General features: G+C 35.0%; 1 protein-coding gene across 1 annotated transcript in view; it reads right to left on the bottom strand.

The window, feature by feature from the left end:
- Positions 1–866: 866 nt before the first annotated feature.
- Positions 867–13,871, bottom strand: part of LOC136878815 (protein piccolo) — a 585,629-nt gene continuing 572,624 nt past the window's right edge. Inside the window, exons 13-14 of the mRNA XM_067152311.2 lie at positions 6,594–10,016; positions 867–3,010 (exon numbers count right to left, since the gene is read on the bottom strand). Of these exons, the coding sequence (XP_067008412.2) occupies positions 6,709–10,016 (3,308 nt within the window). The 3' untranslated portion in view covers positions 867–3,010; positions 6,594–6,708. The remainder of the gene's footprint in view (positions 3,011–6,593; positions 10,017–13,871) is intronic.

Here is a 13,871-nt window from a genome sequence, read left to right as displayed (position 1 = left end):
TTGATCAGTATCTCAAACAATGCTCATTAATACAATATTTTAAATGCCAAGTTTTCCTATACTGGTAAATTAGAGATTTTTTTCAGTAACTTCTGTTTTATCCAATTGTCACTACAAATCAGTTTTGAAAACTAAATGTTCCCTGGAGGGAGGAAAATCATAAAAAAAAGTAAGTCACTGCAACAAATTCAAAAGATAACAATTATTAATGTTTGTCCTTTATTTTTTCTTTGGAGTTTAATCATTATTAACATTGTTCATTTTATGACATATTGATATGTGTGGAAGCAATCTCTTTCTCCAGTATTCCTGCTACACTCATGTCAAAATATATGTTTATATACTGTATGTAACTGTCACAGGTAAAGAAATGAACATGTGCTCTTATGTATACCGGTATATGTAAAGGAAGGTAACAATCAAGTGCATGAATTTTGCAAGCTGTTAATGAACGAAAAAGAACGAGGTAATTCTTTTTAAATTACTACAGTCTGTGAGTGTTTACCAGCCAGTTAAAACATTCACCATTGATTCAATACCAAGATGGTTACAGGTACAGGCCACACATAAAGTATTAATTTTACTCAATGAAGAATGCTATTAAATTTACTGACAAGCACTGATGATGATCACATATTACTAACTTCTTAAATGAGCAATCCTACCTCTTCCTACTAAATAAAACAGCAATTGAATTAGCAGCCAATGTATTCTTCTAAAAAATATTTACACATCAGCTTCATGATAAAAGACTTACAAAAAACGAAAAACACTTCTACTTGATTCTAAAGAAATATGCTCTGTTAAGAGTAAACCAATGCAAAAATTGTTCCTTAAATATTACAAATAAACTGAGTTACAGTAACTCTCAGAGAGTATAAACAAAAGATTTCATGTATTTTATCAAGCATTCTGTAGAACATTCAATAATTATACACGTACACTATAAAAATTATATACAAATAACATCACAGAGCTAGTAATCAGGAAATTATGACCTTAGTGCTAGAGTGATACAATTGTGTCATCCACAAGCCGTTGGGAAAATAATGGTTGTGGTTTAGGACAAGGGTCTTCAACATTTTCTGATTAAACAGTCACATTCAGCATATTACATTATATTTCTAATGGAGAAGAACAAATAAAGAAACACTCTGTTTATTCTATGTTTCTTCCCAAGTTTCTGTCTCTCTATACATTGTATTATATTTATTCCAAAAGAAGAGATGAATATGTACATGAGTAGTCTGGGTGCAGAACCTCTGACAGTATCAGACATCCACAATGAGAACCACAAAACAGAGATAACTACTCCATGAGAAGAAGAAGAATGATTTGTTAGTGGGTAATCATACTACTTAACCACTACAGAAACTGACTCGTTTTGAAATAAATAAATAAATTAATTAAATAAATAAATAAATAAATGACTGATATACATTTTTATTTTGTGGAGTTAACACAGTTTTTTAATTTTTAAATTCACTGTTTCTTTTCTTTAACTTTTTAAAAACAAATTGATGTTTTATTGCATTTACAGTTAGTACAGTATGTGGAACTAGATTTCCTCAGTAATATTTCTCAGCATTCTTTTTAAAGTACTTGTATTGGAATAGAAATCACACAATTATTTAGAGCAATAGAAATTAACATCCCATTTCCAGACTTTGTTCAGAAAATCATGAGTTGAAGACCCTTAGTTTAGATGGTGCATGTCATAGAAGAATTGAAACTACTACAAAAAATCAAACGCAAGTGCAAAACGATTCTGAGTATAGCATACAGTGTACACAAAGTAATAGAGTAGCTGGTCTCTTTACTTTTCCAAAATAAGTCTAGATAGGGTTAGGAAAGTCAGTTGACTTGTTAATTAGAAACATGGTAACCTCAAAGCTTTCTTTTCTTAAATGTCTTTAAGGAAGAATTTTCTTCTTTCGATAAAGTTCTAACGATATGAAGTTTTTTGACATTGGCAGTATATTCCTGATTATTGCCACTCTTAAGAATCTCTTATCCTTTATTCTTTGTTTAATTATATGACAAATTGTAGAGAAATTACTTAAACTGTTTAGGGCAATTTCCCTTCTTAATAAAACACTATATCCCTCAGGTTTTATATTTGTTTTTGGCAATAAGTGGAATCACAATCCAGAATTTGACCAATAATTGTCATGGTCAGATACAAGTATATTTGCCTGAATGTTATGGCATTCCTCTAACCTTGTGAAAAATTCTACGTATCTTTATTCAGGATTATTTTTCAACAGCTTTAGTTGCAATATTAAGAATTATTAAATGGCATGGATCATCATGATGTAATAATCATCACCCTGGATTCAAAGCAATTTAAAGCTGTGATGAGTTTCCGTGGTTGGTGTTGTATTTACACTACTAAATGTGTCCCCTTTTGCTGGTCTTGCTGGTTCAGAGAGGAAGTGCCTCTGCCTAACTCATTAGATTTAAGTCCAACTGGGTTTTAGTGCCTACAGATCAATGTACAGTACTTGAAAATACATTGTTACTTTCATTTATTTAAATCATTTAAAACTTTATTTTTTGTAGAATTCTATATAGTAAACTGTATATAGAAAATGTAACTACTATCATCCAAACTATTGTAGAAAAGGAGATCCAGGAGTGACTGAGGAACATTGCTGCATATTCACTGAATTAGTGAGTCATGAGATTATTATTTATACCTAACCTGTTGAACATTTTGGGTCACCATGAGCATATACCGGTAATACTCTTATTTAATCTTACTCGGAAAACGGTGAAGAGTTTACTGGAAACAAAAATGCAAAAGCACCATAATAAATAAAATCACACCATCTAGCACAATATTTACAGATACTGTATATGAATACAATTTTTATATTTGTACGCTGACGGGGACTGTCCAATGTTGCTCGATAGGTTAATGATGACCAATGATGTGGGGTATACAACATGTGCTGAACTTGCTAATAAACCACAGTCAAGTGCCCTCACATGTCAGACTGACCGGGACCTGCAAGATTAAAACATTTTTGTTAGTTAAACATTTGTACAATAATTGAAATACAACAAATTTTCACTACCTATTCTTTGGGGTTTGAGGGGCTGTTGGTCATTCAACTACATTAATAATAAAAGTTTTAAATGTTGAAAATCATACTTTTAGCTATTTTGATGCTATTTTGTTTAAAAAAGATTTTAACTGAATTCTTCCAAAGAAAATGTTCAAGTTATAAATATATATCCTGTGTTAAGATATAAACTAACAAATCCATTGATTTAGAATGTTAATTGTGAAACAATCAAGATGCAGTATTAATTTCTCTGCTGCAGTGATGTTACTTGTTTACCAAGAGATACACACCATTCATGCTTGTAAATTATTATTTAATTCCACACTCCTATGCAATGCAGATATTAAAAACACAAAGTATTTAATACATTAAAAGCTACTTTTTCTTAAAAAGGGTCATTTTTACTCTACTGTCACACAAATATAGAATATTTTAGCACCAAATATCAATTTTTTAATCTACTTTTAACATGGAACAAGAAAACTAGAAAGGGAAAGTGACTTACCAGTACTAGGGTATGATAAAAAAACATATACGATAGGCTAGATTAATGAAGAAAATATATATCAGATCTTTAATATCCGATATCTTGATCTGTCTTATTTCTGTAATGTACAGTCACTTACAGTGTAAGTTCCTTGCAGGTACACACTTTTCAGAAACAACTGAACCTACAAATATGTTTGTAGTGTACATCCATAGGGTTTGTATCTACATGGAAGGTGAATTATATTTTGATAATAATTAAAATAAATTCTGATAAAATATTAAATGCGTGGAATAGACAACACCATTCACTCATTCTATTTTTGAGCAACTATACATCCTTGCCTCAGACTTCAGTAAGCCACCTCTCTTGTTTTATATTTTGCTTCTTCACCTTTTGTTGCATACATTTTGCCCTTGTTCTATAAATTTATCTTCATGTATTTCATGGTAAAAGAACCACTATGAAAGAAGGGGTTTTAAAATTGCATTCTATGTAAGTTTGCCAACATTATTTGGTAATACATGCCTTTTCCTTTTACAAAATCTATTAAAAATGCACCATAAAGTAAATTTCTTATTCATATTAAATTGAGAAAACATTTCTTGATTTAATTAAGGTTAAGAAAAATCAATACACAGAGATTTTCACGTTCCTGTCTTTTGAAATTAAACATCATGCAATCACATCCCTTATCTCAAAAGCCAATCATCATTTCCTTACTTTGATGGCAACAGTCATCAAAGAAAGATCCAGGGATGTTTTTTCCTTTTCCTCCTTTCTTTCTGTGGGTGATCTTATTTATCAAGATTCATAATAAAGCATAGTTGAGTAGTATGCTGCTTATGTGTGTGAGAGAGACAGATATCAGGTCCCAGAATCACACATTGTGAGGGTCAGTTATTTGAAAGTGTTTGAGAAATGCATTTCTAGTACAGATTGTAAATCTCCATCTTTGCATCTAGTGTTGGATGAAATAAATCCACTTACAGCAAGCTAGCAAGCATACTTCTGTAACTTTGAGATCCCGTATGAGTAAATGTAATAATGGTTTAAGAATTTTAATGAAGAATACACATTTTTTTCGGAGGACCTGCTTAATCAAAAGTGACACGCAGACAGCGTATAGCGCATGCGTGTACTCTGCCATAGTTGTAGTTACCATTGGTAAATAGCTTATAAACCTATATTTTATGTATTACCTCTTTTATTCATCTATTTGTGCATTTTAAATACTGTTAGAACAAATAAGAGTTGTCTGTTAGAATAAAATTGTAATAGTAATACGGTAATAATTATAAACACATTGTAATAATAGTTACAAAAATAAAATAATAATGTCCAAGCTTACTCCCTTGCTAGCTAATATTTAGGAGAAGTGAAAATTTCTCTAAAAAGGAGTAAATAAAATTGGGTACCAATAATAAAATATTATAATATTTTTCAGTGTACTGGTAAATATTTGTGTCATTTCATTATTGTAAGAAAAACATATTCTACACATGATTGTTTTCATGAAAATTGTTAAAAGAAACTTATTTTCCAGTCAGAGATATATTTAAGAAAAAGTCAGAAACATAATGTAAGTTTAGGTATTGTCCTGAATCACCAAGAAAATATAGTACAAAGGAACTAATTCCATCATTTAAAAAAAATAAAGTTGTTGCAAATATCTATTAATACCTAGTTGATTAACTTTCCTCTCAACTAAAACAGAAGTTATTGTAGTTTCAAGATAGGTAAGCAGCTTTTCCAGTTTAATATACTCAATACTTTATATATGGTATAGCGAAAGCACACACGGACACACATAAATGCACACTTTTGACAAAATACAAGAAGAAAACAATACCATTCCAGACTTGACAGTACTAAACATGTTATCCCACATGCTGGACATTAGTGATATATACTTCCATCCAGAGATAGTTCAGAAGTGCAAGGTGTACTTACAATAATTAAAGAGAATGCAACAAGAACGGTATGATATGCACCATAACCTAACACACCTACTTTGCACTTATATAAATAATTTTATGTGGGATACAAAATATTTTCAAATATATTCACAACTATATTTCAAATTAAACATTTTGCAAAATTTGCACATCATAATTCAGATTTCTTAGAAAAATCTCTTTATCATTTGTATCAAATCTCGAACATGGTAGCATATTTTGGATAATTAAACAAATATACATAGGTAACTGAAAAGCCAATAAGTACACCATGTTCTTCATCAAAAGCGGACCATGCTTTTTCATTCGGAACAAAGAATTATAGAATTGTTTAAGAGAAAATTAGAATGTATAAAAATCCATACATTCAAGACAAACATTTTAAATGTTAGATAAGGATAAAATATATGATAAAAATCTCTTTGAAGCAAACTGCACCTTTCAAAGCAGTCTGTAGAAGTGTCAGTTACATTTCAGAAGAATATTAAACTCCATCACATAGAATAAATGTTTGCTCTAAACGGTTAATAGATTACTAAATGATGCAAGATGCAATGAAATAAATCAATGTATTTGTTTGTTTGTATCTTTGTATGACTCTCATCATCAGAAAAGAGTTTTTTTGCCATTTACTTTCAAGTTTTATATAATAATCCTTTTCATGAAATAACATTTATAAGAAAAGAACTGTTTATGTTGCTGAAGTACCTTGCTATAGTCATAAGAAAGTAGTACCTTATCAACAAAATATTTTAAAAAAGAAGTCTAGCATTATAGCTTTTGCTGCAACAAAAGATGGCATAAATGGATAAGTTTATGATGTGTGTTTAAGAACATATTAAAAAAGTTCTAAACTTGATTTAAAAATGTGTCAGCATTCGATAAGGTGGAGTTTACTCCAGAGAGACCGTATTTACATAAGACTTTTATGCGATTATGATCTACTATACAAAAATTGTGAAGGGAAAAAAAATACCAAGATCAAATTAATGAGTGGATTAACTACCGTACGCATAAAATTGATTAGAATGAGTCAAATCACAAAACTTTGATAAATAAGAGGGCAGAGTCGTGTACCTCATAGGTTCGACCCAGCTGGCCGACCTGAATGTCTACCAAAAACCTTCAACGTTTGAACGAGCGATCACCCTCACTGTGTGTCACACTGTCCACCTGTCCTGTCTCTCACACATCACGTGGCTCGAGTTGAGGCTAGGGGCTGCGGCGTGGGCTCACTGGGGAGATCCTTGGGCAAGGAGGAGTCAGGTTCGCTGACCTCACCAGTCTTATTCAGTCTGTCAATTGTTGCAGCAACTCTACTGTGGATGTGTTTGGAACTTGGAATCCTTGGACACTTGGCCCAGAGGCCATTTATTACTCCTGTGCTAAAACCTGAGGGTTGTGCATGTTCTTGTAGAAGTTTAAATGCTCGGGAGGGAACAATATTATATTCAAAAGCCGGATCACCATAATATGCAGCTGCATGTGCCCACGAGTCATAGTAATCACAGTAATCATAATAGTTAGCACCATACATAACTTGATTAGGAACATTCATTGGATTGGCAGTGTTGTTATTGGTTTGGCTGGCATAACTAGAGTCATCAAAATAATTGGAATGCTGAGGTTGTACACGTGAATTGACGTGTGGGAGGTAGAAGTTACTGTTGCCTTCTTCAGAGCCTGCAGAGCTCACAGTGTCATAAGGATCCATATCTTCCTGTAAAATGCGAAGAGCTGCTGCATGCAATTTTGCTAATGGAAGTTTTTTGAAGCGACGTCCTTTCTTCCTTTGAAGTAAACTTTGAACTAAATCTTTTACAAGTCTGTCTGTGACAGTGGGAGAAGCTGGAGATGTGACCCCAGAAGATGAAGATAAACTATCTGGATCACTTGAGCTGTTCTGCTGTAGAGGCAAACTAAGATGTTCTTTCCTTGACTTGAGGGTGCCTACTGCTTGAGCTGTCAGTGGTTGTTCACAAACTTTATTCGAATCAGCTAATTGCTGTTCATCCGATTCATCTTCTTCATCTTCATCATCACTGTTTCCACATTCATCTTGTAATAGCTTGAAGAGACGGGAATGTGTGGCTACACGCTGACATTGGGTCATCAGTTCATTTAGATTGGAATCTCCATCTGTATCTGCATCTGAAATCTGACGACTCATGTCTGATGTTACCCCAGAATCATCCTCCTCACTCTCCTCAAGGGATTTGGAACGATTCAGCCTGCTGTCATCCCCACTCTTGGGAACTAACTCACTATCTTTCCCTGCTTCTGTATTGGATTTTTTGTTCTCAACAATTTTTGTAGCAGTAAGTACACCATCTCCAACATTTGGTACTGTAGCCTTGGCAACAGTTCCTATTTTCAAATTTGATTCATCTTCATCTTGACTCTCCTCAGACTCTTCACTACTTTCAACTTCCTTCTCTGTCTCCTTCCTACTTTCAACTGTTACCTTGTTGCTTGATGCTGAAATGACCTCTTTCTTCTCTGAGTCAGTCTCCTTGCTGCTTACACAACTCCTGCTGCTGTGACTGCAGCTGGAACTGGTCGAACTCTCGTCCTCACTGTCACTCTCTTCTTCACTCTCTGCTTCATTATACCTAACCTGATTAACATTTGGAACAGGATTGGTTTTCTCAGCAGGAGGAGCTTTATTTGGCAGTGGCTCTTCTTTGATATCTGACCCAGGTTTCTTTACAGCCTTACTAGAATCTGAAGCCAGTTTTACTGTTTTTGTACTACTGCTAGAGTCATCCTCCCAGTGACTTATTGTGGAGTCACTTTCCTCTGTCTTTGTTTTCACATCTTCATCCTCTTCCTCAGAAATATTGCTTATTGTTGGAGGAGTGGACCTTGGTGATGTTAATGATGGCTTCTTCTTTAATGGTAGAGACAAACAGACCGATACATCAGAATCTGATTCTTCACATGTTTCATAAACATCCAATTCATCAGAACTCATCTGACGTGTCACAGTACTGTCTACACTTGTTGAGCGAGGAAGCAGAGATTTACTGTTTTCAAAGGTAGGCGATGCATGAGAAGTCATATTTTCATTCTCATGTTCCACTCTGTTACCAGAGTTGGAACGAGATGGGAAAGAAAGTGTTACGGAGACATTGGGATTATCATTCTTTGGTGTGTTACTCTCTTCATGTTTGGATGGCTGGACTGGATCTTTATATTCAGAGCTGTTTACTTGGCTATCGCCCACAATAATAGTCGTCACATCACCATCGTTTTCTGAACGGCTAAATTTTAACTTCAATGGAAGTCTCACTGTAACAGTGGAAGATGCTGTATCAAGCATGTCATAATCTGCATCACTCTCTTCATCACAATTGTCAAGAGTGGCAGTAGAGCTATCACCATCTTCACTGATTGTGTTATTATCTGAGCTTCGTTTGGACTGCTTCTCTCTCTTCACACTTTCTGCATCACTTACCTCACTTTCTTCAAAAATTACACTCAGTTGGTGTGGTATGCAGTCATCTCCATTGACATAAGAATTGTTCTTCTCTTGGTCAAGGTCTTCCTCCTCATCTTCATCCTCATCATCATCGTCTGTGTCATCTTCTCGTTCTGTTTCATCATCATTAGTTTCTGATCCATGAGAAAGAACATCTGAGCTAGAATTGTTATTTGCATAGATATTGATATCAGAAACTGAACGAATCATCTGTAAACCATTTGAGGATCCTTTCTCATTCTGGGAGTCTGACTTAGCATCATCTTCAACTTCAGTATCAGAATCACTGGTTTCGTTGTCATCATAATTTCCATTGCTTTCCTTACTGTTAATTGACTGATCTCTATACGACGATGAAGATTCCAAATTTGAGCTATCATCATTACTCTTAATAGAAGAAGACGATTCAGACCCTTGCGCTTCATTTATTACTTGATCATCTATGTTTTCATTAGTTGGTGTCACTACAATACTTGGTGTTGTACAAGATAACATCCCATTCTGCTGTGGAGGCACAATTCCACCTATCCTTGAGGGGCCACGAGCAAATTTTGCCCCATAATAGGCCATTTCATCAGTGGATGAATAGCCTGAGCATTCATCAGAATCACTTCCACTATGTGGATACCTAAATGACCGTGGAGGAGCAAAGTGGTGAGGTGAATATACAGGTGGATATGGCATGGGAGGGTAGCCATAGGCTGCATTCATTTCTGCCATGTAGGCGTACATTGCTGAGTAAGGATCCCAGTATGGCGGAGGAGTTGGAGGAATCTGCTGTTGCTGCTGATGCTGCTGCTGTTGTTGCTGTTGTTGTTGCTGTTGTGGCAACTGTGGTTGATTTTCCATGTCAGGTGGTGGGGGATAATATCCCCACCAGGCTTCAGGCCCCCAATAGGGAGGGGGATAAGGAGGAACATTTGGATCATAGTGACCCCACGGCCCAGCAATATTTGGGTCATAGCCTTGATGTGCAATTGAGACTGGGGTTTCACGTCCGTCTGGTGACGGAACATTTGCTACAACAAATAAAATAAGGATAGGGAGATGTTTGATGGCCTTACATGCTATCAAAAAAAGTCCTATAATAACTTATATCCTGGTTTAAAAAAACTGAAAAATCTTTCAATTAAGTAATGAAAATAATCACTTTTCTTTCCTGACTCTTAGTTAAATGAAATCATTTATTATAAATGAACATGAGAAGAATGGATTTTTTGAAAGAAAGTCATGCCCTTTATATACACATACCTTTTTGAAACAAAGGATGATGATAAAATAGAAAAATAGTCTGAATATAATTTTAGCATTATGCAAAGAATATAAAATAACAATATAACACAAAAAACTGTGTGGTCAGAGTCTAGTATAATTCATTCAGTGCATCAGCCAATGTTAACACATTGATTATAAATGAGTTAGAAAAGAGATTTATTAACAGTAAGTGGTAATTCTGAAGCTTTTTAATAGCTCTGCTGTTAATGTCCAATAGTATTCCTCCTTTTATAAATATATTTCAGATACATTATTTTAAGTTTGATAGTGTTGATTTAAAACTGTAAACCATCATTTAAACATTTCTTTCTTTCTTTCTCGCATTCTACATTTAGTAATTATAGGTTTGATTTTTGCACATAGGAGAGTGAAGGAAACAGATTTGTAGTTAACAAAAATGTAAGACACTAATGAAATGGCTTTTGTTGACAAACTTTCTCATCTCTAAGGCCCGGTTTCACAGTATAGGCTTAAGCCTTGGATCGGGCTTAAGCGGGAGCTTAAACTCTGGACGAGTTTCACAGTGGGGAGTGCAAGTGGTAAGCCGAGCTTATCTGTGACTGGCTTAAGCTGTATGAAACTGAGGTTTAAGCTAAGGATTCAGATCAGATGGTAGAGCGCTGGCCCTCTTATAGCCCAACTTGGCAGGTTCGATCCTGTCTCAGTCCTGTGGTGAAGGTGCTCAAATTCTTAGTTAGTGGGACGTAAAACCAATAACATTAATAAATAACTTATATTTCTGAATATATTTCGAGGCTCAAGAGACAAAAATGTCGGTCGGTCACTTGCTTTCTTGGCTTACGCTGCGTGAACCATCAACGATAGACCCCAAGTGTAAGTGTACGAATTGTAGAACATAGAAACCTCTACAAAAAAGTCTGCGATGGTATATACCTATTTCCAACCGTTTGCCCTCTAGAAACGATGTATAACCTACAAGCCAATCAATCATAGGCTACGGATGTAAACAAAGATGAGAACTGAATCACTGCGCATGCGCAAGCATTACCAACTTTGGAGATGTTCAGCTTAGTAAAGCTGCACATGGTCCCCCTACTGTGAAACTCGTAGTGTTTAAGCCAAAGAGTAAGCCTTGCTTAAGCGGCGTGCGTGGCTTACTAAAGCTTCGGCTTAAACTCAAACTGTGAAACCGGGCCTAAGACCTTCCATTAATTAAAGTTGTTAAAACTGAAATCATATAACTTAACTTTCTAAAAGAACAAAGTGCTATTTATGGCAGTACTGTATTCTTGTTGTCTTCCAGAAAAAAGTTGCAAGAGCTAAGTGATTTCCTATAATATTTTCATGGTATGTAGGGTGGCTAACCAAGTATTTCACTTCATATCTCTCCTCACGAGTTGAAAATAGCAGCAGGTGGTTTTTACCTTGATGAATAACACTAAGGAGCACAAGAAGGAATGTGCAATGAATGTCCTGTGTTTTAATGAGTACCAAGACAATGATACAAAGTTCCTTTAACCCATGCTTTGTTTTCCTGCTCATTCCTACAATGGTGCCATGGTGTCTTGATTCTATGAGCAATAGCATGATAGAAACCCTAATAAACTGGGTTTCATATTTGAGTCCATATTGTCGTTAAGTAATAACCTGTGAAATCCTTACATCAGATGAAATTAAATGGCGTGTGGCTTTTAGTGCTGGGAGTGTCCGAGGACATGTTCGGCTCGCCAGGTGCAGGTCTTTCGATTTGACACCTGTAGGTGACCTGCGCGTCATGATGAGAATGAAATGATGATGAAAACAACAGATACACCCAGCCCCCGTGCCAGAGAAATTAACCAATGGTGGTTAAAAATTCCCGACCCTGCTGGGAATCGAACCCGGGACCCCTGTGATAAAAGGCCAGCACGCTAACCATTTAGCCATGGAGCCAGACCTTACATTAGATGTTCCACCATTACAAAACCATAAATTGTCTTTATTGTTAAGACTACATTAAAATACATTAATGAGACATGTTTTTTCCCACTTTTGAAATACACTATCTTCATTCACAAACAAAAACCATTAAAAATATAGTAAGGACATGATAGAACTATTAGATAAAGAGTCTATGCATCTTGTAGTGCAACATTTTGGCATCTTGTCTATAAAACTCTGGTAATATATTGGATGAGTCTTAAAACTGACACGAATATGACGTAAATCACAACGTCCAAATGTTGCACAGGATAAGATATCACTATGTCCGTGGACTGCACAAATTTAATACAACATGCGAGGCTTTATAAAATTAATTAATCATTCTGATAACACAACATTGTAAAAATATTGCACATGTTATTGATTGTATACATAGACTCTGCAGGATTAATGCTACATTTAAATTAGCTTCATGCAATGAGTCTAAGAAAGGCAGACTTTTGTTAAATTTTGTTGAAATTTAAAAGGCTCAAAAATTATGATAAACATCTTGTTTCCCTTTCATATTTCAATGTGAAAAGTCAAAGAACTAAGTGAGTTCAGTGCTGAGACAGATAATTATAGTTTCAGATACAACAAGAATAATATTAACTTATCTCAAAAAGTGTTGAAATTATAAAGCCTCACAATATGGCTAAAATATTCAGTATACAGAAGTTAACACATTACAAATATGCCAGTATTCAATGTTTTAAGGACAAAGCCTCAACACTGACAGGGTGTTCGAAGAGGAATGGTAGATGGGTACAGTGATGTGGAAGGCATTAGTACACTATCATACCCAGAGAGAATCTGGAACAGGGGATGGAAGATGATGAGGATGAGCACCACATTTGAAAATGCTAATGCTACATCACACCTTTTTCAACAGTTCTATATGAATATGTCTGACTGAGCAAATAACTGCATCACTGAATGTGAATGCCTTATGATTAATGTTCTATGCAACAGAAATTGGTATGGTTCCATCTAAAAATAAAAGCACCTTCGTATCAGTGTTTATTTAAGTACAGGACACATACTGTACAGTTTTTCATGTGCCTCTTATTGTTATTCATCTAGATGAAAACTTCCTATTGCTATAGTCAACTAGTCAGAAGATATTTGAGGTGAAAAAAATTGTGTGGAACAAGGATATCTGTGTGCAGCCTGCTCTTTCATGAAGATGATTTCTTCCCAAAGCACAAATACATTACTGTATTTTTTAAATGGTAATTCTATTTTATTATTATAATAATTAATCTGATTTTGTATTCATAGAACTCATAGCATACCATTACACTGAGTGTGCTTCTTTGAACTTTGGAAATTTAACCACCTTATTTAGAAATTAACCAACCTATGGTGAGGAAGAAGGTGATAACAACATGAGTGGGAAAGTAATACAGGGCAAGGTAAACCTAACACAGTGGGGAATTCATGTGGTGTAGGAGGTCCTGTGTGATGGCCAGGGGCTAGGGATCAACAGGCCAGATACAGGAGCTTCCCCAAGAGAAAACAAGAGAATCTTTCCACTTGCTGCCAGCCAACTGAGTGCTTGTAACTGAACTGAGAAGACACGTTACCGTGAAAAGACACAAGACAACAATGAATATTTCTTGTTGAGATGGATCTTTTAAAGAAAATGTCATGTGAAAAATACCAATGTAAGTTTC

The sequence above is a fragment of the Anabrus simplex genome, chromosome 8 (genome assembly GCF_040414725.1).
Source record: "Anabrus simplex isolate iqAnaSimp1 chromosome 8, ASM4041472v1, whole genome shotgun sequence".
NCBI lineage: Eukaryota > Metazoa > Arthropoda > Insecta > Orthoptera > Tettigoniidae > Anabrus > Anabrus simplex.
The sequence above is the reverse complement of the archived record's forward strand: the minus strand, read 5'-3'. Positions and strand labels throughout refer to the sequence as shown.